Genomic DNA, 24,453 nt, shown 5'->3' on the forward strand with positions numbered 1-24,453 from the left:
TTGCGTTGTGTGTATCTTCCCTGAGTGTTTACCCGTAATTTGCCGGCAGAACTGCACAGATTGTAGTCATTGTACAACACAACACGGGTGCATCCTTATCCGCGTCCAAGTGCGCACTCCACTTCCCACATAGATCTAATACATGTAGGCTTATTGCAACGCATTTAAAGCGGTTCTTCTTTCCTGCACGTTTCGTCACTGCCGTCAGGTAGTTTTCCGCTAATTAGTTAATTTTATTTACATCAATCAACATCGTACATATAATTACATATGTAATGATTAGTACTCTATAGCTTCAGTGTTAACAGCGATGTATATAAAACGCAGCGCCAGTCAACAGACAAACTCAACGAGCGCCGTAACACAACCGGCACTGTCGACAACAAACAACAGAAACATATTTCAACCGACAACGAAGGAAGCAGTTAAGGGGAGTCAGTCCATAGGAGCGACTGCATCAACCGTAACGCAACAACCATGGCCATAATCCTCATCCACTGCACGCAGCGCTCACTTGCAGGCGGCCTTGCAGCGCTCTTCCGTCAGATACCGGCTGCAACGCAACATCCATTAAACACATTACGGCGATTACGCTCTTCAGCAAAAATATGCCGAACTACTGACTTTTTATTGCCGCCGCATCCGCTGTAGACGAAGGTCTGGCAGACGCCGGTGGCCGGGTTGAGGTACCAGCGCGTGATCTCCGCGTGGCACACGCCGGTGTCCGCCGGCTCCGAGCAGCCCGGCTTGCCCGCGGGAGGGGCCGCCGCCGGCTTGGCGGTCACTTGCAGCACGCTGACCTTGGCCGTCACTTCCGGCGCTGCCCGCGTCGACGCTGGCGTCGTGGCAGCTGTCAACCCACAGACGTCACGTTTATTACAAACAAAGTAAGGGAATTTCTTAATGTACCGGTGGTTGCGGCTTTAGTTGAAGTTGTCAGCGTTGTTGTTGTTGGGAGCGTCGGAAGGGTCACGGCCACGGTGGTGGTGGGGACGACGGGGCATTCCACGCTCAGACAGCATTGATTGGCCTGTCAGTTATTTACATTAATAAGTCAATAAAATTATAAAGAATACAAAAATATATATGTATATTCTTTGTATCAATTATATAAATTTGTGTTAAATATATATATGTATAGGTACAAATATATATCTACATATATATACATATATATACGTATATACATATATGTATTCTACTGAAAATAAATGTTAATGAAGAGGCAACGGCTGACCAGCTGTGAGATGCGGCACTTGCGGCGCTGTTCGGGCGTGATGGGTGGACACATAATCTGGCTGCAGTTAGTCAGGCCGTTGACGCACTGGCAGGATAGGCAGGGATTGGACGAGCTGATCTTGTCGTCGGCGGTGCAGGGCACCCCCGTCCCGCGGGCGGCAGTCGTCACCGCCGTTTCCGCCGCTTTAGTACTAGTCTCCTCTTCCTCCTCCACGTTCCCGCGGGTGTCTACAAAACAAAACAGGATAACCCCGTGACCTTTGTAGAAGATCTCTCCGTGGCCTTTGTAAAATAAGGTAAAGGTCACATACTGCACTGAATGGACGGGCAGCACTCGCCCGGGACGACGGCGCGCGTACACCCGGCGCGGAAGGTCGGCTCGCGGCACATCACCCCGGGGCAGAGGGCGCTGCGGCTCTCGGTGACGGCGGGCGCGTCCTGCGTGGCGTTGACGAAGGAGCAGTCGAACTTGGGGCAGCACTCGCCGGCGACGGGGAGCGCTTTGCAGTCGCGGTTGGGCGGGCCGCCGCAGGTCAGCGGCGTGCAGGCCACGTGGCCCTGCTCCGTGCACTCGCAGCGGGCGCACGCCGGGTTGTCCACGTCGTCGTTGGAGGCGCACTGCTGTTCTGCGGGCGACGCACATGGCGGTTATTACGGGACAAGAAAAACCGGTGTTAAAAGTACCTTTAAAGAGACGGCGCGGCGGCATGCAGCGCTGCTCGCACTGCTGCCGGTTCTCGAAGTTGTTTTCATTTCCGGCGCAGCCGGAGTAGACGAACTGCCGGCATCCGGAAATTCGGCTGTTAAAAATCAGATTTTAAGCACAGTCTCTTGTCGACCGCGTGTTGATACGTACGAGTCGTATTGCCAGCGCATGCCAAAGTTCTGGCAACCGCCGATTTCGCCGCGCAGTTGGCATTCTGAAAAATATATCGTTATTAAATAAAGAAACGACACCCTGGTTATCTGACTAATGTTTTACCGAAGGGCTGTACGAATCCGCCGGTAATCTGCTCATCGCAGGCCTTCTTGGGATCTCCGTTGAAGCCGCTCATGCACTTGCACTCTGCCAATCGAACCGGCTTAATAAAAAACCGTGCAACGAAATGATTGCTGATGACTTACGAGGTTGCCCGTTGAGAGCATAGCACTGGGCGTTCTTGCCGCACTTGATGAAGCGACAGGAATTCAGACCCGACTTCTGGCTGGACAGGACTAAATACGCAACAAACATAATGAACTTTCCATTTAGAGCGATTCCTTGGTGACCTTTGGCGTCACTTACCACAGGCGATTTTGGCGTTGCCTTCGAAGCCGGGTTTGCACACGCAACCTAATAAGAAAACGGTATAAAAAAATAGAAAAACTGTCTTAAAAATTAATATTAATAAAAAGAATGATAAATCAATAAAAATAAAACAATATAAAAAATGAATTTTAAAATATTTAATAAGTATAATAAATGATCTTACTAGGCGCGCCGGTGCGTGGATCAGCGATGACGCAGGTGGCGTTGGCGCCGCAGGCGAAATTCAGGCAGCCGTTGTTCGAGGCGGTTCCAACGGCGACTGCTGGTTTGGACGTCTCTTCTGAAACAAACACAGGCAAGTTAATTGGCCGCTGGCGTAACCGTTGACGGACAGCGGGCGCCGGGTTGCGGTGACGCACCGTCCTGCAGGCCGGCGGCGGTGGAGGTCGGCAGGTGGCGCTGGCGCTCCAGCCAGGCGGCAGACGGCGTCACCACGCCCATCTTGTCCGGGATCAACTGGTCAGACTCACTGTTATCGCTGCTGTCCGCCGTCTCCTCCGTCCCGATCGCTTGTTTCCTGGCCGCCTACATCGGTGGGTTGCTGTATGATTCAACGGTTTCCGACGTATTTAAAGAGTCTTCTTACCAGAGCCTCATGGGTGGTGGTCGGCGACGCGTTGGCTACGGAGGCCAGCGTGGTGAGGAGAGCGGAGCGGGGCGCGGCGGTGGTAGCCGGCGGCTGGTTGGGGCACTGCCACTCGGGACAGCAGACGCCGACCTTGAAGAGCGGCGTGCAGCCCTGGTGCTGCAGGAAGGTGTCCTTGCACACCACGTTGACGCACTGGATGACGCCCTTCTGGCAGCTGCAGTTCTGGCAGGGGTTCAGCGACACCACGGCGCCCTCGTTGGCACAGTGGCCGCCTGCAGTCCCACCGGTGTCATAATACGTCGCTCGTGACCTTTGGCTGTCTGTGCTTACCGGTGTTTCCGGAAACGGCGACGCTCTTCTTGGCGGATGCCGCCGTTGAGTCGGCGTCGTCTTCGGACTCGTCGGCCGTGGTCGGGTTGACTGCGGGTTTCTGGGTGGTCGCCCCGGCAACAGCGGTGCGCGTGGGCGCTGCCGACGCCGGCGTGGTCGTCGTCATAAAGTGGACGGGCGTGGTGTCGACCATTGCTGCCGCGGACATAGTAACAGCGTATACATGTAGCGCGTGTAAAGGTACATATATTGCGTTTATATGCGTATATTATATATATAATATGTTTGTAGCGTATTTATGTAGCGTACATAAACGCACATATATTGCGTATATACGTACACGCATATTTATAGCGGATATATGTAGATGTAGCGAGCATAAACGTATACACATAAATCGCGTTTATATACGCGTATGTATATGGCGTATGTATAAGTGCAACCATTCAAACGCGTCATATAATTACCAGTCTCGGCGCACTTGGTGATGCACACCCCAACATCCGACATCTCCGGATCGTCGACATGCGGCTGGATCTTCATGGTGAAAGTGTCGTACGCACCCCCGCGCACCGGGAAGACAAAATACGGGCAGTTGACGTCATCCACGTGGACATCCTTATCGTCGCCGCTGCGCTGCCGGCGCGTGAACTGCAGCGTAGTCATCTGGCCGACGCGCACACCGCGCAGGTTGGCGATGGTCTGCTGCTGGTCGGGCAGCGGCTGGTGTGCGTCGCCGTGCCGGTCCTGGATAATGATCTTCTGGGCGGCGTCCACCCAACCGACTACCATGTCCACGTTGGCCTACAACCGTACACACATTTTAACCTTTTTGCTTTACCGTCGCAGAAGGGCAGCGTCTTACCAGGGATTTATTGTTGGAGAAGCCGATGCCGGTCCACTTGTCGGCGTCGCGCGTGGTGATCTTGAACTGCACCGTCTGGTCCATCGGGTTCTGCCGCCAACGGGCGATGTACGTGCAGTCGCGGTTAATGTCACAACCGGCCGGGAACTTCCAGCCGCCCTGACAGTCACGGATGACCCCCTTGGACGCCGACGCCGCCGTGACCTTTGCGGCGGTCTTCGTCGTCGTTGGCGTGGTGGTGGTCGTGGTTGTGGAGGTTGTCGGCTTCGCCGTTGTGGCGGCCGTGGTGGTGGTCGTCGTCTTCGTAGTGGTCGTGGACGTGGTCGAGGTAGTCGCCACCGTGGTTGGTATCGTTGTGGTGGAAGCATTGGCCTTGGTGAGCGCGCTCGGCAAGGCGACGTTGTTCTCTGCCGCACCTATCGGTGATTCCTTGTCATATTGCTCGACCGGAAATAAGCTACTGTTCTTACCGGAAACCTGCGAACGGATCTGCTGCGCGCGCGGGATGTCGGCCTCGGCGTCCGGAGCATGGACGATGGCCGCGCCGGCCGGGCGGAACGCCGGCCATGTTGTTGTCTCGTCGTCCCCGCCCTCCTCATCGGTGGTGGCCGTCTCCGTGGTCGTCGTCCTGGCTTTGCCAGTGGTGGCCGGCGTCGACGTGGCCGCAGCGCTGGACGCGGCGGTGGTGGTCGTGGTGCTGCGGCGGCGTCGCGGGTTCCACACGGTGGTCTCCCCGGAACTGGGCGTCGTCGTTGTCGAGGCCGTGGTCGAGGTCGTGGCGGCGGTAGGGGTGGTGGGCACGGTCGTCGGCGGCTGGGTCACCGGCAGGACCTTGATAACCATGGGCTCCTCGGTGGTCAGGGCCTCCTCGGTGGTGACCTGGGTGGTGGCCGCCGTGGTGGGCGGTTTGGTGACCACCGTGGTGGTCGGCTCCACCGTCGCGACGTCCTCATCGCCGTCATCCTCGTCGTGGTGGCCGTCGGCGGAGGTGACCTTGCCGGCGGGGTGCAGGCAGTCGTACTCCGGACAGCAGGCGGCGGGGTTCTTGGGCAGGCGCTCCTTGCAACCGGTCTCCGTGGGGGCCGGCGGGCAGGTGATGGTCTTGCACTGGATCTTCAGTTTGCTGTTGCACTTACAGGCCAGACACGGACTGCTCACCGAGGCGGGAACAAAGTCGCCCACCGCGCTGCAGTTGTCGCCGTCTGTCGTCAACACACACGGAATGACGTATGATGGACGGGGATTAATCTGTGTTGCGCAATAAGCCCTTACCTTGGACTGCCTTAACCTCCAACGACGGCACCTGACCTCGAGCGGTACCTACAAGAAAACCACCATGATTATGCATCGTCCTGGCTAATACACGTGCAAAACATATATGGATGTTTTCTGCAATATACATAATAATTTATGTATATATAATTATTATCAATAAAAAAATAATAAAAAAGATTAGACTTAAATAAAGTAAAAATATTATTAATTTATTATTACTGTAGATACAGTAATATTTATTTAATAAAATTTATTGTTTATTTTTAAAAAATTATCATTAATGAAAAAATAATATTTATTATAACATTTATCGTGATCAGTACTGCATCGTGTGAGCTTTTCGTGGCGATATAATTACAGCTATTGTGGCGCTGCATTAAAATCAGTCACGATGCAAAGCTGTTAATCGTTTGAACGGAAAGCTTTTCAAGAGAAATGTAGCGTGGACAATTGAATGAAGGCAGTAATCAATAAGCAACAATTATTATTTATACAGGAAGCTAAGCGTGAGCGCATCACTGCAGCTGCACATGTCGAAAGGTCAATAACCGGCAACACATCTATCAACCGTATGTTAATAATAATTTTCTATCAACTGTAATACAGCACACATTGCTAACAAGCTTCGAAATTTGATTAACTGCGATAACAAAAAAAATGCGCACATATATTAATGATTAAATATATATGCTAATGCAGTATGCCGTAAACGATGCTTGAGTGCGCTTAATTTTCCCATTACACTAGTTAAGGCTGGATTATTTAGGGTCCCACCTACTTTCGACTTTCGCCGCTGCGGTGGCAGCGGCGAAACTAATTCAGCACACTCGGGCCAATTAAATTTACACCGGCTATTAATCACACTATAACGACATATTACTCTTCTCGCGTTTATCATCCGCGTCCAGCTTCGACACTCGTCGAAATTGACCACTGCTAAGTGCTCTTTTTATGCGCAAAATACTATGCAAAAATACGCGCCGCACTCGACCTGAATGTAGACTAACCGGCCTGATTATCTGCTTATCGCGCGTTACTTACCGTTGCACTGGAAGGTGGGACAGCACTGCGTGAAACGGTACACGGGCACGCAGCCGGTGTGCGGCGGCTTCTCCGTGCACTGCACCCGACTGCAGCTCGTCACGCCGCGCTCGCACACGCACTCCTCGCACACGCTCTTCTTCCACTTCTCCGCGCCGTGGAAGCCGCAAGTCGGGCCGTTGGGCGGGATGTCCGGCAGCGCCGCCGAGGTCACCGCCTCCGTTGTGGCTTCCTCGCTGACGGCTTCCGCTGCGGCGGTGGTGACGGTCGCCAGCGGGCGGCGGTCCGGCGCGGCGGTGGGGACGGCGGGCACCGGGCGGCGGTCTAACGGCACCGCCTTGACGGTGGCGATGACCTCCTGGCCCGTCTTGGCCATGTGCTGGGTGGACGCCGAGAGGAGCTGCTGGGCGTCGGCCTCGTGGCTCTCCTCACTACTGCTGTACGTGGCGTCCGCTTCCGGCTCCGCGGTGACCGCCGGCGCGACCTCCTGGCTACTTCCCGGCTGGCGGGCGTTCTGCCGGTGGATGGCCCGCGCGGGGTCCATGAAGTCGCCCTGACCCTGCTGCAGGTTAAGGAACAGGGAGGGCTGGTTGTCGGCCACCCCGTTGCCGCTGTCCAGCGGCGCGGCGCTCAGCCGGTCGTCCAACTGACTCCCGAAGGCCAGCTGCTGCAGCGGGTTGTTGGGCGGCAGACCGGGGACGGCCATCTGACCCGGCCCCACCGGCCCGTTGGCCTGCATGTGGCTGGCGGTGCCCTGCGGCCAGCCGGTGGCCACGCTGGCCATGCCGGCCTGCAGCCGCTCTAATCCGGAAAAGTCGAACTCCGGCTCGTGGAAGTTGGGGATGGAAGGCGCGTTGAACTGCATGTTGGGCGCGCTGACCTCCGGGAAGCGGCTGTTGGGCAGCTGCGGGAAGGACTGCCCGTCGGACATGCCGAACTGCACCGGCGGGCCCTGGCTCTGCGACGGCTGCGGGATGGCCTGGCTGGCGGCCATCTGCATGGACATCGACTGGGCGGGGTCAAAGTTCTGCTGCGGCTGCGCCGCGTTGAACGGCATTTGCTGCTGCGCCGGGTTGTTGAAATTCTGCTGCGCTGGGTTGAAAGACTGTTGCGGATTGCTGGCGCCGAAGAACTGCCGCGTTTCCGGGAACGCCTCCTGCCGGTACGAGTAGGGGGACTCGGGTGCCACGTAATCCGACTTCTGGATGTTGTTGCCATCTGCAATGACCTTTGCTTATTAAATTCAAATTGCCTACATATTTATTATATATTTCCTAATTTTTAGTTTGTTACTATCATTAAAAAATCTGTGTGTTAAGGGAAGTGGCCCGGTACATGGTACCAAATTCGTGTACATGCACGAAATCTCTCACTTTCGCGCGCTCCCAAACCCTTTTTTCTCTTGTTTTATGACAATCTGTAGTCAAATGATTTGTATACACAGGCCTGAAAACCGTTTGCGCGCGCAACATCCGGTTCGCGAGTTATGGCTGTAAGAAAATTCCAAAAAGTTTAAATGCATTCAGGTGTACCAAAAGGCTCATTATGGACCGATCTCTTTGAGATTTTGCACGTAAATGCACATAACCCCGAAGAACGTTTTCACATGTACACCGATCCACCGTTCTAGCATGTTTTTCAAATTTTAAAATGAATTTCAAAAATTAAAAAATTCATTCTAAAATTTGAAAAAAATCGTGGAAGTCTGGATCGGTGTAAAAACGATCTTCATGGCCATGTGCATTTACATGCAGAATTCGAAGGAGACCGGTCCATAACGAGACTTTTGGTACACCTGAAAGCATTTACACTTTTGGGAATTTTCTTACAGCCATAACTCCCGAACCGGATGTTGCGCGCACAAACGGTTTTCACACTAGTGTATACAAATCATCTGGCTACAGAATGCCATAAAACGAAACAAAAATGTGTTTGGGAGTGCGCGAGAATGAAAGTTTCCGTGCATGTACACGAATCTGGTACCATGTACCGGGCCACTTCCCTTAATTATGTCATAATACACATATATTTCTGAGATTTGAATTTGTTTATTCAAACTAAATTATCTACTTATTTATCTTACAGTTTACTCCAGTTTTTCAATTGTTAATTAAACTAAACTATATGGCGAGTATCTATTTTGTATATTTTCTGCAATTAGATTTATTGACAAACCTAAAAAATTAAAAAAAATCGATCAATTACTAAACAATCCTTTTATCAAGCAACAACCGTCAAAATACCATAAAGTGTACTGTTAAAATTTTAACTAACTAACTAGTTTATTATTTAAATAGATTTATGTTTTAATATTTTTTATTATCGCCGGCATCATGCGAAAACCGAAAAAAAGGAGGAAGTGCATGGCATGTTTCTTATTTCGTGCAAGCAGGTCTCGATTGAGCTGGTTGTTTTCGGGCCCAGTTGACCTATAACCATACTGTCCCGATGGACTGTCGGCCAGCCTGTCCCTGGCCCTACCAGCGTCTTAATTGGATTAGCGGGCCAAGTTCAAAGCCACCTGATTACATGTGCGGCTGCCGTTGTCGATTTATTTACAGAGAAGCCTTAATGCTATTACGTACAGACAGCGCTACGTTATTAAGCGTCAACAATATTGTAAACCGGCCGATGCTGATAATAGCGATAATAGTAATAACGCTAATAACACTGTCATGGCCGGCAGTAAGCCGCATCGCCTATCGTTCAATGGACTGACTCGTCTGCTGCCTGCTTCTGCTCGGCTGCAGTTCCGCGACGGATCGGTCAGCATTCATTCATCCGAGTATGGACATATACATACAGCTAGCTGCATATATGTATTTTATTGATGCTCCACTAACATGACGGCCGATCATATAATAATATTATCGTCGGCGGCACTATAACTAAACGCTGCCGTTGATCAAGCGCAGCGCCAACACCCGCGAAGAAAGACAAGACAGATTTCCGAACGCGAGATGAGATGCCTGCGTGTCCCGCGGGCATCGCGGCGGCGGTCAAGGCAACGCTTAACTTTAGCGCGGTACTACCTCTTCCTCTATCCTAATCACTTCACCGCATCCGCTCCAATAATCACCTGTACTTCTTATGTAAAACCTAGTACGATGCTCTAGTAATTAAACAAATGACATCATTGGTTACCGCCCTTCCTTGCTAAATACCAAAGGTCACATTCTTAAGAACTCAATTTTCTAAGTTTTGCGAAATTTCAAAGCTTCCTCAGAATTCTAAACGCCTTTTAAATGAATTCTAAATGCCGATTTAAATGCGAAACCTAAGAAAACATAAGAAAACCTAAGAAATTAAAATCCAAGAAAAACCTAATATAAGAAAACCTAAGGAAACCCAAGAAAACCTAAGAATAACCTAAGAATTACCTAGGAAAACATAAGAAATCTAAGAAACATAAAAGCATTCGCAGTGTTCAGGCAAAAATACGTTAGGTGGACTTGCGTTCCCATACAAAAAAGACCGTGGGAACAAAGACGTACCCTGAGCATTTATGGTGAAAAACTCACTTAAATTGTCCTAATAGAAGGTTTTACGTTAGGCAATAATTTAAACTGACCTGGAAGATTGAAATTAGGTGAACCGCCGTTGCCGGCGAAGCCTCCCATGGGCATCTGCGCGCCCTGCTGCATGCCCATCATGGGTGCCTGCTGCATGGCCTGCGGATTGAAATTGAAGTTGTTCTGGAAGGGGGCGCCACCCTGGCCGCCCATCTGGAACTGGGCGTGGCTAATGCTGACCAGGAACAGGAATACAAGACCGACGGATCCCGCAGCGCCACCTGCCAATGGCCGGCGCCTCTCCGACGGCGCCATCCCGGAATCAACGGGATACCAACGCTCCTCCCGAGGAACTAGACAATAATCCCGCTAGCGACGTAATCCTTCGCAACAGCCGATGAGCAAGAGCGGCAGTTAATTAAGAGTGAAACCACGGTGATTCGATAAACAAACCATGCGCTATAATGTCAGGTAGTGTTGTGCGCGGCACTCGCGAAGTGATGACCCGGTATATCTGTACAGTGTTCCGGCCGATGCAGCGGCGCTGGTCGACGTCAACGGTATTGTCCTGTCGCTAAGAGGGTGTTGATTAATAGATTTATTAATCAATAACTACCCAGCAGCGGGCGTACCTGTACCATACGCCGCATAAGTCAGATTATCACGCTGTGTGCAGAATTTTTTATATGCACTGTATCTGTACATGTGGTGTACGAAGGAATGCGAGTATGTCTTCTCATGCAGACCGAGATGAGCAAGATGCAAGATGGCTGACAGCGTGTGTCGCATGCGGATATCGCGGCACGTCATAATTTGATGAATATATGTACATATTGTATTTTGCTTATGTTTTTTTTACGACTAGCCAACTGTTTCAGCTGTGGCCTGCAATGGCGAAACGGTCACTCTGCTTACTGCTGATAGGGCACCGAACAAGGCTCTTCTGCAGCTTGTTCTCATTTTACTATGACAAGATATTGTTGTAATTCGTATATTGTACGAGTACCTAATAAAAAATGCGTATTTGCGTTCAGCATCGTACGCAGTATCGGTACAGTGCTGTACTGTGCGCATGTACGTACATTCTGCCGATACGTTTATACTACGCATTAACCACCAATCAAGGTCATCAGCCGACCGGTGCGTCGGTGATTGGCTTGACCACTCATCGGTACGAGTTCCGGTCCGCTTGCTGCTCGCATGTACGTACGTACGCCTCCCTCAGTGGCGCTCCCGAATGCTTCCTCTTTCCGCATCATGAGAATCGCTGGTTGCTCGTTTTACGGTGTGGGGCTTCATGAGAGTAATGACTTTCTAATTAGGTAAATTTCTGCTTGGTGAGCGGGACAGTCGCTTGCCTAGGCGCTACCGGCTACACCTATCTACCGTCTGGCCGGCGCAGTATTGTAGCGTTCACGAATTCGAGGTCAAGTGCACAACCGACCTACATTTGCCGGCGCAGTCGTCGGAAAAATCAGTCACAGTCCGTGTGTACAGATGTTGGCACTGGGTCACATTCTAAGTATGAATCAGATGAAGAGCTTTAATACCGATGAATCCTTTCCGATTAAGTCTGCATTAACAGCATCTCTAAGAACATAAGAACATTCCCTTCCCCGGAACTAAAACAGTCACACTTAGTAAAAACAGCAGACGAGTCCCCATTAATTTTCAGGATATAAGCAGCCGCCGGAATCAGAAAGCTAACGCCGGCTTTATGCAGCAGCATACATTACGTTAATAAATGCAGTAAAAAGTCAAATAAAATCATTGAGTAACGACAGCGAATATTGGCGATCAGGCGTTATTCCTTAATGAGTAGTACGGGCGACTCGTACATGTCGATGGGATAGAGGTTGCGGGCCAGCGGCATCGGCTGGGCGTCCTTGTCGCCGAGCGGCAACGCCGGCGACCGGCCGCGCAGCACATCCTGCAGCGTGATCCAGTACTTGCACAGTACACTGGCCTCCTCCGTCTCGTAGTACACCCGCCGCTCCCCGCTTCCGCCGCCGCCGTCCAGCAGGCGCTGTGTCGTCTTCACCAGCTGGAAACCGGCGCGGCCCTGTACGCAGCAAACCAGGCAATCACGTCAATACAACCATGAACCGGCCAATCATAAAACTCATGAAAATTATACAGCTACATATAAAAAAAAAAACATTGGCGTATGATAAATACTTACATGTAAATCATATAGCAGTCATAAAAACTCAATACGTCAATACAGAGTGCAGTACATAGCATTTGGGGAATAGTTTTACCCGGTTGTCCACCCAGACGCCGCACTTGGCTCCGTAGGGCACGAAGAAGGTCAGGGGCGCGGCTTGCGCGTTGAGGCGCACTTCCGCCTGGCAGGGGGAGCCCTTGACGCTCAGCAGGCCGTCAAAGGGACCGGAGACGCTCACGTCCATGCCCTTGCCGCCGCATTTCACCACTAGCCAATGTACATACGTATGCAGCCATGCTGATACAGTTTTCACACGAACAGTTGCTAATCAGTATGATATCAGTATATCTATATAAGGACTATATACTTAGGTAATACGCGCTTAGAGATTGTTGTAGAAGTATATATGTTTGTCTGCGCAGGTACCTTGGACGTTCTGTCCGCCGGTGCGCCCCAGCCAGCTCAGGCCGCAGCAGCTGATAATAACGAAAACAACCGAGTGATCGCTCCTAAAGCGCAACATAATCATATATTGGCTATGTCTACAGTATGTCGCCAGCATCGACGCGTAATTACGATATCCGTTATACTCACTGTTTTTCTGCTCGTGGTCGCCGTTATCCGCATCTCTTGCCGAATGGGTACAAGACGTTTTTACATCTTTCTGTATTTCATCGAAGTGATGGAACTGCATGTAACACACATGCATTGTATCAATATCGGCAATCACTACTTCTACCGTACTTCCGCTTCGCATCAGACACGCCGACGCCGGCACATGGCGTTATTGTTGTTGATTTGTTTGTCTAAATCTGTGTCAAACTCATCGACGATGAAAAACACAGCGGCACTGGTATGTTCTGTCCAAAGGACTACGCGTATTGTAATTTGTGTTCGAACGGCTGAAGTATCGAGTAAAACATAGGTGATATCACAGCTCTATCTAGCTTGCTGGCTCGCGCCTTTCGTAAATGTCCGGCTACATTCCAGTCCTTATCATTTTTGTACTGCTTAAGTTTCCCTTGTTTTCGTGTGGAACGTGCGCATTTTTATGTGTGCAATACAGATCTGTAGGTATATTTATATACATTTTTTGCCGATGTGCAAATCAGTACAAATTAACATGAGCGAGAGGGCAGTTAGTCGCGGGGCGGTTTACTGATGAGACAGTGGGCGTGGCCGTTGACGACAAAGTGCTGGAGGCTGTCGGTGCTGCAGCGGGACCAGCCGGCGCGCTGCCGCTGCGGCTGCTGGATGGACATGATGTGGTTGCCGCGGCGGTCGCAGCGGTTGCCGCTGCCGTCGTGGTACATGCCCAGCGTGTGCCCGGTCTCGTGCGCGATCGTCTCGATGTTCCCGAACATCAGCGCAAACTCCGTCACCATGCAGTTCTTCTCCACGCTGCACATCCCGCCGCCGTACGACACTACACATACATAATACTGTGTACGAGAAATATACGGATATTATATGTAAAGATTTATATACTGTACATATCTGTACATCCAGATATATGTATATACATTAACATATCTGTACATCCGGATGTCCACATATAAATAAAGATACGTATATATATACATAATTATTATACGAGACATATACAAATACATATGTAAACAATATACACATGTAAACAATAATTACTGTATTATTGTATATATATGTAAACATACTGTATATATATACTCGTATATCTGCATATGCAGATAAATGACATATACATACTTGTACAAAAAATATACAAATATACATGAACTAATAAATAAAAATATACATGTCGTGCGTATACAAATATGTGTAACAATCATATTATATTAGATATTAATTGTTTAAATTACATAATATTACAAACTCAATATATTAAATTTAAAAAAGTGTATATAAATGCATACGTTATTATTCCTTATATTTGTTGTATATATATATATAATTAATATTTATTTTAAGCGTCGGCTTCCGGTGAGTTCGTTACTCGTCACCCACCTCCCGACACGGTGAAGATCTTGCGGGCCGTCCCCTTCAAGTTCCGGTAGGCGGCGTCGCGCGTGACGTCGGCGGCGTCGGCGTAGACGTCCAGCCCGGTCAGCGCCGTGGTCAGGTCCCAGTCGGCGCGCGCCAGACCGAGCCGCGCCAACAGTTCGCGCTGGTAGCGCCGGCACAGATCGCTCAAGTAATCGGTGACCTTTTCGCTGCGCGGCATACTCCCGCTGTCGTCCAGGTGCACGCGCTTCACCGCCAGCCGCACCTTCATCGCGCCGATCGACGCGTCGTCGTACAGCATGTTCACCGCGTTGTACGCCGCCAACACCAGCGTCACCTGCAAGAATGTACTTGTCGTGACCTTTCTGTATTTCGAAGAAACTGCGTTGATTAAATGAAAGCAAATTAAAAATAAATAAAATAAAAATACTGTGCTTTTTTAACAACTAATTTAAAACTACTAAAATCACCTTCAGCTAAAATAAATGGAAATTTTTTATATAAATAAATATTAGTTCTATAATTCTATTTATTTAAAGAGATACATGTAAAAGCCTAGAAATTATTTGACTAAAATCAAGAGAATTAATCTTAGTTGATGCAAAGTAAACAGCAGTGCAGTAAATCGGATAAAATTAAAATATACTAAATAATCGGTAGTTAAAGAACGCGCCATCCACGCACCTGGTCATTGACGTCGGCGAAGACTTTGGCCAGTTTGCGCAGCATGGGCGTGTCGACGAGGGCGGCCACCTGCACTTGGAGGCTGTCGGGTGGCGTGACGGTGATGGGCGTGATGCGCAGCGGGTGCAGGTGCAGAGCGTTGGCCAGCTGGTCCAGCACGTCGAAGCGCTGCGGGTCTGCCTCCATTTCGTCACCGGCGTCCGTCCCGCGCGAGTCGGATGTGAGGCGCCGACGGGCGATGTGCACGCTGCTAAATCTATTTAATACAGACAAATAAAAAATAATAAAAATGTAACAAATAAAAAATAAATTTTAATAAAATTAAATAAATACGAGAAAATTCAAAAAATCAAGCAAATTCAAAAAATAATATTAATACCAGTAGTAATAATACGGGTGATGCTTACCAACCTCATCCGGCGCGCCAGCAGCGTCTCGGGCAGCGGCTCAATGAGGATATCCTCCCCGCCGATCTTCAGGACGCCGCGCACCCCCTGCGCAAAACGACTCAACGCCGCCCGCCCCTGATAGCAGCGGCGCGTGGCCGGCTGGCAGGTGGTGACGGTGCCGCGGTAGTGGCAGGCCCGTTGTGCCGCGCTGACCGCCAGCCGGCTCAACTGCCCGGCCGGGCTCATATAGCTGAGCTGCAGGTCCGCGGCGGCCACGACGGCCTGCTGCAGCTGCAGTTTGTAGCTGGCGCCGAACATGTCGATGGTGTAGCTGAGCTGCAGGGCGTCGGCAAGGTCATCCGTGCCGGGGCTGCGGACGCGGCGGAGGTGGATGGTCTGCGCGGAGGCATTGAGAAAAGGTAGGGAATAGCAGCATCCGATTAAATGGAGGGTGGTAGTGAGGAACAGCAGCGTGTCAGAGGCAGCATCCGTAAAGGTCACGGCCAGCATCAATCGGCGTGGATGACGGGGCACTGGCTGGAGATGCAGCGTCCATATATGAGGGGGATGTCACGATGGGTGCCCTACACTGACACGCAGATATCTATACTTGCAGCCTCTCAAAATTAATTCTAATAAATTAATGTATTTAATTTTAATTTTTTATTAAGTTTTATTTTTTTTTAACGTTTTAATAGGCTTTTAAAATTACAAAATGCAAGCGCGGGCAAACTGCTTCATAGTTAAATTTGGACATTAAAAAGCAACCAAAATCTGTATCCGCCCGCGGGTTAAAAGGGAAAGTACTCTCAAAATTCAATTATACCAAGATAATTGCAAAATACTCGTATATACGAGTACGTGTGAGAAATATCAACGAATAGGAGGAACGTTCCATTATTACTGATACATTTTCATACCTTGCTTAGTGAAGAATACTACCAGCATGCTCTGTCCTCCAGAATAGGCGTAAAAAATGTCACAAAAATTGAAAAACCGTACAAATTACACCACAAAATAATAATAATTAAAATACATATGGTAAAAAACAATCAAAACAAAAATAATATTAATTTTAAATACTCGATTGAGCGTTAATACGAGATAATGCTGGCGTCCAGTAATCATCATTTTATTAATATAATTAACATAATTACTCCTCCATTACCCGTAGACGTATACGAAACTGCGCGAATCGTATAAAAAACAACTGGTCATGTACGCACAGAGCCTGTATTTTCGGGTTGCGTCGCAACAATAATTCATTGACTCAGTTCCATGGATTCTCTTAACGTACACGTCGTACGGTCGTACAAAATTGTAAATAAAATAAATTCATTAATTAGAGAATCGATCAGTAATCAATCAGGTTATTTAATACGGTCTGTCACCTGACTGCAATTCAGCATCGCAAATCATTTTTATTTGCATTGCATTTTAATTGTACCCATTCCGCTTATAGAAAAACAAATAAAATCACAACGAAGTACTTTCAATCAGCACAAAACAGCCTCGGGAGGTCTAAGAACAGAGAACAACTGATCTAAGTTCGCTCCCGGTGGAGCTGTTCCCTGGACGGAGGCCGCGTTCCCGCGCTGGATTTCTATGCTGATTCGCTGGCGTACATACTCCGATGCTCGTGCCTCGCCGGTTTCTTGCCGTACCCTCCTACCCACTTCCGTGATCAGGCGGGTGGCTTCCAAAAGCGCTGAACAAGTAGTCATGGGTGATGTTCTGGTACTTGGTTACCTTATCCCGTTCAGCTTTTGCTGCCGCTGCTCCAGCTCGCACGGATGTTGCCGCGATATGCGATAAGGCCACCGTACAGACACAGGTTACGTCCCAAGTCAGCATTCTTCCTCTTTCCCATGGAGTCAACGTGACGCCATCCGGTCGTTTGCCATTCGTTCGGCACAAGCCCGCTGGTAAAGTTCTGTTTCGATTCCGGCTGATGTGAATGCTCGTTTACAGACAACGTTCAGGCTACTGTGTCTGGGCTTTCTGCCGCGGCTTTTCTTGCAGCTAAGCCCAGGGTAGCCTCGGGCGTCCACCCAGTCCCCGCAGACGCAACGGTGTGGAGTGACGATAGCTGCTCCGAGGCGAAGCCCAACAGCGATTCTCAGGGTAGAGTCCGTCAGCAGATTTCCAAGCGACTGCTGCTTCAACACCGCCTTTTGTAGGAAATCCTAGCTGCTCGGGCCGTAGCACGTCATCGAAGTGGGTGCATCTGTATGTCACGATGCGGCATACTATTCGCCGAAGACAAAATCCGACAGCTATAGGTCTGATGCCGCCGTCCTTTTTCTTGAAGGCGAAGAGGCTGGCACCATAAAAGACGTCTGCAATTTCCTGGGGAACACCTCCTTTTTATTAAGTAGTTTGAACGGTCGGTATACAACGAAATATGTAGAGTCGGTAGACCAGCTACGGCCAAATGAATGCCAACATCACGCAAATTAATCACACCGCGATCTTAGAATGTCTTAAAACGAGAAAAACCGGCCAATGATCACGGCAGCAACTGCTTTACGCCGGATACAAAAACGTACAACCAGAAAAAGCTCACGTACATTTTTAAAAAACCAACCGACGTACTCACCTACTTGTTTTCGCTTCATTTCGCGATCCCTAACGTCAGGCGTGGTCCAGAACAACGAAGGCGATCAAAACATTCAGGCTCCAGAATTAATAAAGAGCCATAACATTTAACAATAATCAGTGCAGAAATAGAAAAAAAACTTGCGCAGATAAATCATCGACAATAAAATGCCGCTATTTTCAGATCAGCTGGACAGATTCCGTCGACTGTGTGGACTGCGGCTGATGGTGAGCCAGCTTGTGAAAAGCTGGCCGATTGGTGAGCCGATTGTCCTAAACTCATTCACAGTTTGGCCATTTGTTTGAACAGCCGCCTGTCTGCGGTTGCTTTGTTACTGTGCAGTATGAACTTTACTTACCGTAATTATCGAATTATAAGCTCCCCCCGAAATAGAAGCTCCCCCCGTAATTAGAGCCCACCCTAAGGTTGTTTGAAAGTTATAAGCTCCCCCCGAAATATAAGCCCATGGGCTTACTGTAATTAAATGCTATATAGCCCATACTAACCAATGCAAAAAAAGCTAGTTTGAAAAATTGAAGCCCCCTCCGAAATACAAGCCCATGCCCGTAATTGCCCCGTGAGACATTTGAAATATTTGTAACCCTGGGCCTCTAATTCGATAATTACGGTACATCAGTTACATGTTAATCTACTCACCGACAAATTAAAGTTTTTGATTTAATATACGGTTAAAATACTCTTAAAAAATCAGTTTTACATTGATCTTCAACATTTTGTCTGATTAGGAAGTCGCCGACTTACGTTGTTATTTTAATATTCAAATTGTTTTCTTAAATTACACCAGTATGCCAACGCAAGGCAGCTTTCCTTTCAGCAAGTGATTGCCGAAATAAAATACTTTTAAATAATTTGAATTTTCAGCAATAATAATAATAATTTCTACTAACTAATTGTAATAGCCGCTTAGCAGAATTTCTACTTTAGCGAGTCCGTTATGGAGTTCTTAGTACTCTAAGAACTCCATAACCTTTGGTGTTTTCTGCGTTACATGCGCTAGCATATAAATTAATGAATTTATTCTATCGTGATCGGACACGATGGATCGTCTGAGCAAAACTGCAGCTTATTGAACAGCACGGAAACACAAATCACTCGACTGCCCGGCGCCGGCCACCTCCCGCAACAGACTGACCATCTAGAGACTCTGAGAATTCAAATAAAACAACATCTTTATAAATGAACGGGAACGAGAGAGACTGGGTGAGAGATGCATAATACCAAAAAGAGTCCAAACACCGAGTGAGAGAGAAAGACAAAAGGGAACGCGTCAAACTAAACACCAACTAAACCGCCGCGCACGCCTCACTCGTCGTCCTGCGCCAGGAGGGAGCGCGCCTCGGCCCCCTCCCGCCGCCCCGCCCCCGGGCCCACCCCCGGCTTCAGTCGCGACGGGGAGCCGGACAGGTCCTGCATGCGCACCGGGGTGCGCCGGTTGTTGGCGTTGGCCAAGCCCACCTCCACGTCCGCCTTGCTGGCCGCCCGTCGCCGCCGCATGTTCACGCAGCACAACACGAAGAAGCCCAGCATCAGCACCGATCCGCCTGCAACCATATCACATCGCCAGGTTTGTCGTTGAATTTTCAAATAAATTAATTTCTCGAATAACCATGACATCAGTTTGAAAATTATGGATAAGAAATTATTTAACATTTTTTTTGCAAATTAATCCACAAATTTCTTAACGAGAATATCGAATTTATTTATTGAAATTATTTAAAAATTAATTATTCAAATTTATTTCATATTAACCGCTAATCTCGAATTTAGTTTTTTACGTTTATGACTGTACCAAATAAACATCCGAATTATTTTTCAAAATATAAATTTTCCAGTTAAATTTCAAAACAAATTAATTTTCCAAATAACTCTTAATAAATTAATATTAGCTACAGTAGTTCAAAAATTTTGAAAATTAATTATGTAGGCTGTGCTTACAGAAAAACAGCAGCATGATGCCGAAACCCAGCCCAGTTGAAATCTCCTCCTGGCCCTTTTTAGTCGTCAGCGCCCCGACCTCCCGCTTGGTGGTGGTGTCGGCCTCCAGCTCCTCCACGGGGCGCTGCGTATTCAGCCGCACCACCTCCATGTCGAACTGCACCTCATCGCCCGGGCCGGCGGTGGTCATCCCGGCTCCACTGCTCTTCAGCGTGAAGTTGACCACGACAGCCGGCGTCTCCGCCAGCACCGTCACCTTGCGGCGCTCCGTCTCATAGCCCTTCTTGTAAGCGAACAACCGGTACGTCCCCGGCACCAACAACCGCCAATAATCCCCGTCCACCGCCGACGTCACCACGTGATCGATCCCCTCCACCTGGACACTCACGCCCTCCAACGGCTGCCCCGCCTCGTCGCGGACGAAGCCCTTGACGCCCTTGTGCACCTCCATCATGAAGGCGATCAGCGGGCGCTTGTTGGCCTCCCAGAAGGATGCCAGGTGCTCGGCGGTGGGGTACTTCCAGCAGCCCAGCTCCAGGGTGATCTCGAAGGCGTTGCTGTGCAGGTAGTTCCAGTCCTGCATCCCGCCGGCCACCGGGTACCATTTGGCGCCGTTGGTGATGCCGTCCTTGAAGTACTCCGAGTCCATGTAGCGTCGGCAGGGATGGCCTTCGTACATGGTCTGGTGCGCCTGTGACGGAACGTCAGCCATTAGTACTGTACGTACTTTAATCTCTTTACTCGTACTTGCTATTATTCCTTGTACTTCCTAGAACGTTCTGTATTATTTTCGGGTGTGTTTTGGTTTTCTACACAGAGGTGCCTTGCGACTACACAGTAAGTCCGTGAGTGACAGTATTTTGGGCATCAGTCAGTCGTGATCAGCTTCCTCATTTTAAAATTTGTAATTAAATCTCAACTTTACTGGTGAAATCAAACACAGGGCGCAATGTATCGAAACATACTACCTAGATTAATACAAGAACGAGTTACAACAGGTAATTAAATTAAATTAAATTTGTATTTAATTAAAATTTGTGATTTAGTCTTCGGGGGTTGTAGTATATATAAATAACTTTCATAAGATGTTTTACAAAAGGCAACGCCTAGCGTTCACGCGATCTAGCTGAAGAAACCATTCCAATTAACGTGAGATGGAACACTTTCCACAATACTCTGAGTTTTTAATTAAATTATCGTCGGACGTGCAGTTTCTCGCTTCGCGCAGATTCTTAGACTTAGATGCCGCATTGAGATTATCAGCTCATTCTCTGCCGTTGAGTCAGGTCGATAAGATAGATTATTTACGGCAATTATTCCTATCGTACTGGTCTCTCCGTTATTTACGGTAATTATTCCTATCGTCACCTGCGAGTACGCCTCGGCCAGCTGCTTGAACACGGCGTCATCCGGGCTCTGACTGTACACCGCGGGACCGGTGGGGTTCTGCTGCAGGTCATCGAAGGGGTAGTTGGCCACCAGCGAGCCCCCGTGGAGGTTGGCGGACAGGACGAAGGGGTAGCGGCGGATCCAGGCCATGACGGCGGCCGTCTCCGGCTGCTGGCGGGCGTTGTCGTTGGTGGTGAGGAACTGGTCGGGGAAATTGCGGTTCAAGTCCACGTTGTTGGCGTTGCCGCGGCCCTGGACGCTCTCGTAGTCCCCGGGATGGCTGGCCTCGAAGCCGTCGGGGTTCATGGAAGGCAGGATGTGGATGCGGGTGGCGTTGACGAGGGTCTGGACGCATGGGGAGTCGTGGTAGTTCTCCAGGAGGGCTTGGATTAATAAGAGGAGTAGTTCCCGGCCCACCACCTCGTTGCCGTGCATGTTGCCCACGTACTTGAATTCCGGCTTGCCTGTACGGGAAATAAATACATCTGTCAAACGTTATGATTATTCCACGGACGATAAATGCCGGCATCTTGTTATGACGCACGTCGCATACGTATAAACTGCTTTTCGACGCTGCCTACATTCACGAGCAGCGAGCGGAAGTAATTCCTTCACCCGTGATGGAATCCCGTCAAATAAAAACGCCTCTAGCATAAATAAATTACTGCTAATGGGATCGGCACGTCTCACCGTTAAATCATGAGTGTAAGAGAAAACAGCAAAGAGAACTTTTTATAAACTTCTCAGTAAATCGGTGCTCCATCGACTGGAATAATTAAGATCCTATGCAACGTTAGGAAAATTTACACAACTTCAGGAAAATTTCTTCGTCTTAATGCAATCCCAAAAAAATTTACAAAATTCTAAAAATATTACAAAAAGTTTTGGGAAAGCAATGTGCAAAAAAGAATGCAATATATAATTTCCTCGTGATAATCAACGAAGATTAAGCACCCTATGAAAGGCACTGAATGTTACGGAAATAAAACATTCGAGAAAACGAATCAACGGCAAATTCACCACAAATTTCAGTGAAAATTCAACAAAAAATAGCTGACCAAAATAATGAGAACTCATAAAACGAATTCCAGGAGAAGATGCGAAAAAAGTGCTTTAAAAAACGGAAAATCTTACATCTATAAAAAAATGGCACTAAAAATGGAAATTATATTTTTTAAAAAAAGGAAAAATCTTCCATCTGTACAAAATCACACCAAAATCTGAAATTGTATTTTCCAAAAACTGAAAAAAAAACTGAAAAACCTTCCATCTGTACAAAATCACACCAAAAACGGAAATTTTATTTTTTAAAAAATGAAAAATTGTCCATCTACAAAAAAGTGACACTAAAAATGAAAATTAAATTAAAAAAAAATTAAAATCGTCGCAGCGCAGAAGCCAAGGAGAAAACCAGTAGCACTCCAAGACATTTCCCCTCTTACCCGGCTGGTGCACATTAGGCTGGCTGGAGATCTCCATAACCAGCAGCTGCCGTCCCTGCACACTCTGCCCCACCGTATACAGCCGCGTGATCCCCGGGAACCGCCCGGCCAGATCGTTCATCTTGGCCAAGAGATCCTGGTAGGAGTGGTACTTGAACTGCTCCTTCCGCGGCTCATGCAGCCAGTCGCGCGCCGCCAACGTGGCGTTGCCCCCGAGACACGGGAGAATGCGGTCGATCAGGCGCGGGACCGTGGTCTGGCTGGCGGCGCTCTGGCTGCCCTCCGGGACGCGCTCGTCCAGGTACAGCTGCGCCGTCTGCGCGTCGTTGGGACGCGGCAGTTGGTTGATCCCCAGCATGTTGTTCATCATCATCTGCTGCTGCATCGGGTTGAAGAAGGGGTTCTGCAGGCGCTGGCCGCCGGTGGACGCGGTCTGCTCCAGGATCAGCAGGAGGATGGGGAGCATCAACCGGAAGGCGTCCATCGTCGCAGCGGTTTATTCAGTCAATACTGATTATAGGAGATCGTCGTTCGGGCCACTGTCCATCCACCGGACTATCGAGTTCTCTATTAATCTACTAGCACCTACGGAAATTAAATTTCTGGACTGTTTTGGGAAATGGTGTGAAATAAAAAGTAATAAAAAAATGTGCAATTAAAACAGTGAATTTCTACAATTTATTTTCCAAAGAATTTTTCTTATAAGTTATGGGTAATTAAAAACAAAACTGTGATGCAGGAAAATTCGCAGAAGAAAAATGAATGTGTAAAATTATTTTTCAAACCTTTCTGCTTACTGCTTACAGATGGATAGAGATGAAATTAAAAATAAAATAGTGACAATTTAACAGACAGGTATTTCTGCTACACCATCATTATTTTAAACGGTTACTCCACTGTGTTTAATTCATACATTTAATTTTCATGAATTTCTTCATCTAAAAATTATTTAAATAACAATTTCAAATAATTCGATATCCTATCGCATCTTGCCAGGCAGTGCCAGCATCAGGCATGTCAACAAAGATCACGAAATCAAGGAAAATTTTTGAAATATTCTGCAAATATTCCGAATAATTTATAATGCACCCGTTTTTCTTACCAGATCGCCTGTCCCGATCGTCCCAGTGGCCACAGTAAAAAGCGAGGATCAGCGTGTGTCAAACAGTTTTCCTTTTCATTCTTTTTTACAGGTATAAAAAATAAACAGGAAGATTAAGAAACGAGAAACTCGGCGCTCGCAAGAGTCAACTGCACATGCCAACAGATTTGCGTTCGGAGTCAGTGACGGATTCCTCAACGCTTCATTCTTGGAGAGACATCAAATAAACTCCCCACTGCTTCAGTAAATAACAAACGATCAGAGAAAAATTTCCAAATGTCCCAAAGATCAAAGATGAAAGGATCTGATCCAAATCAGATCCGGGAGAAATTATCGGATGACGTCTGTCCAATTTGCCAATACATATTGGAAAAGTGGCGTGCCATTACGTCACTGAACATTCACCAGCTGCCGTACGCACGCTGCGCCGTACGTAGTACGCACTGATTCGTCGTACATCGACCCCACGTAACCGCAGCCAGTTAGCGGCTTTTGCTTACGCTGCATTTTATACGCTACGTCACACGTCCGTACGAGGGTGTGTCTTGAGACTTGAACTGTCTTCGCTGTGTGAGCGCTTCA

The 24,453-nt window shown here is 48.5% G+C and overlaps 4 protein-coding genes across 9 annotated transcripts; all 4 read right to left on the reverse strand.

Annotated features, from left to right (window-relative positions):
- Nucleotides 1–222: 222 nt before the first annotated feature.
- On the reverse strand, nucleotides 223–10,847 carry LOC129591719 (papilin-like). 3 transcript variants are annotated; one of them, XM_055487491.1, is made up of 20 exons: nucleotides 10,220–10,847; nucleotides 6,649–7,866; nucleotides 5,605–5,652; nucleotides 4,803–5,534; nucleotides 4,333–4,739; nucleotides 3,935–4,271; nucleotides 3,468–3,662; nucleotides 3,135–3,409; nucleotides 2,908–3,073; nucleotides 2,712–2,828; nucleotides 2,525–2,572; nucleotides 2,365–2,454; nucleotides 2,222–2,305; nucleotides 2,096–2,159; nucleotides 1,924–2,039; nucleotides 1,551–1,865; nucleotides 1,238–1,467; nucleotides 910–1,030; nucleotides 625–850; nucleotides 223–553 (listed from the first exon to the last, which is right to left on the reverse strand). In XM_055487491.1, exons 1-20 carry the CDS (start codon nucleotides 10,473–10,475, stop codon nucleotides 511–513), a joined length of 5,088 nt encoding a protein of 1,695 aa, XP_055343466.1. In that variant the 5' UTR covers nucleotides 10,476–10,847; the 3' UTR covers nucleotides 223–510. The 3 variants fall into 3 exon arrangements, with proteins under 3 accessions (XP_055343466.1, XP_055343467.1, XP_055343465.1); XM_055487492.1 differs by having other exon boundaries at nucleotides 3,019–3,073; nucleotides 4,333–4,748; nucleotides 10,220–10,846; XM_055487490.1 differs by having other exon boundaries at nucleotides 4,333–4,748; nucleotides 10,220–10,846.
- Nucleotides 10,848–11,695: 848 nt separating this feature from the next.
- Nucleotides 11,696–12,947, reverse strand: LOC129591835 (uncharacterized). 2 transcript variants are annotated; one of them, XM_055487662.1, is made up of 4 exons: nucleotides 12,922–12,947; nucleotides 12,754–12,836; nucleotides 12,422–12,594; nucleotides 11,696–12,222 (listed from the first exon to the last, which is right to left on the reverse strand). In XM_055487662.1, the coding sequence occupies exons 3-4, from the start codon at nucleotides 12,569–12,571 to the stop codon at nucleotides 11,965–11,967; spliced, it is 408 nt and encodes a 135-aa protein (XP_055343637.1). In that variant the 5' UTR covers nucleotides 12,572–12,594; nucleotides 12,754–12,836; nucleotides 12,922–12,947; the 3' UTR covers nucleotides 11,696–11,964. The 2 variants fall into 2 exon arrangements, with proteins under 2 accessions (XP_055343637.1, XP_055343636.1); XM_055487661.1 differs by lacking the exon at nucleotides 12,922–12,947 and having other exon boundaries at nucleotides 12,754–12,905.
- Nucleotides 12,948–13,392: 445 nt separating this feature from the next.
- Nucleotides 13,393–16,568, reverse strand: LOC129591812 (A disintegrin and metalloproteinase with thrombospondin motifs 2-like). 3 transcript variants are annotated; one of them, XM_055487632.1, is made up of 5 exons: nucleotides 16,304–16,568; nucleotides 15,406–15,967; nucleotides 14,995–15,250; nucleotides 14,314–14,647; nucleotides 13,393–13,753 (listed from the first exon to the last, which is right to left on the reverse strand). In XM_055487632.1, exons 2-5 carry the CDS (start codon nucleotides 15,891–15,893, stop codon nucleotides 13,467–13,469), a joined length of 1,365 nt encoding a protein of 454 aa, XP_055343607.1. In that variant the 5' UTR covers nucleotides 15,894–15,967; nucleotides 16,304–16,568; the 3' UTR covers nucleotides 13,393–13,466. The 3 variants fall into 3 exon arrangements, with proteins under 3 accessions (XP_055343607.1, XP_055343609.1, XP_055343610.1); XM_055487634.1 differs by having other exon boundaries at nucleotides 15,406–15,972; XM_055487635.1 differs by having other exon boundaries at nucleotides 16,210–16,568.
- Nucleotides 16,569–19,035: 2,467 nt separating this feature from the next.
- On the reverse strand, nucleotides 19,036–24,200 carry LOC129591741 (carboxypeptidase D-like). The gene is made up of 5 exons (XM_055487522.1): nucleotides 23,872–24,200; nucleotides 22,770–23,354; nucleotides 21,307–21,791; nucleotides 19,939–20,629; nucleotides 19,036–19,544 (listed from the first exon to the last, which is right to left on the reverse strand). The coding sequence occupies exons 2-5, from the start codon at nucleotides 23,251–23,253 to the stop codon at nucleotides 19,306–19,308; spliced, it is 1,899 nt and encodes a 632-aa protein (XP_055343497.1). The 5' UTR covers nucleotides 23,254–23,354; nucleotides 23,872–24,200; the 3' UTR covers nucleotides 19,036–19,305.
- Nucleotides 24,201–24,453: the final 253 nt, after the last annotated feature.

This window comes from Paramacrobiotus metropolitanus, unplaced genomic scaffold (genome assembly GCF_019649055.1).
Source record: "Paramacrobiotus metropolitanus isolate TYO unplaced genomic scaffold, Prichtersi_v1.0 Parri_scaffold0000048, whole genome shotgun sequence".
Lineage (NCBI taxonomy): Eukaryota > Metazoa > Tardigrada > Eutardigrada > Parachela > Macrobiotidae > Paramacrobiotus > Paramacrobiotus metropolitanus.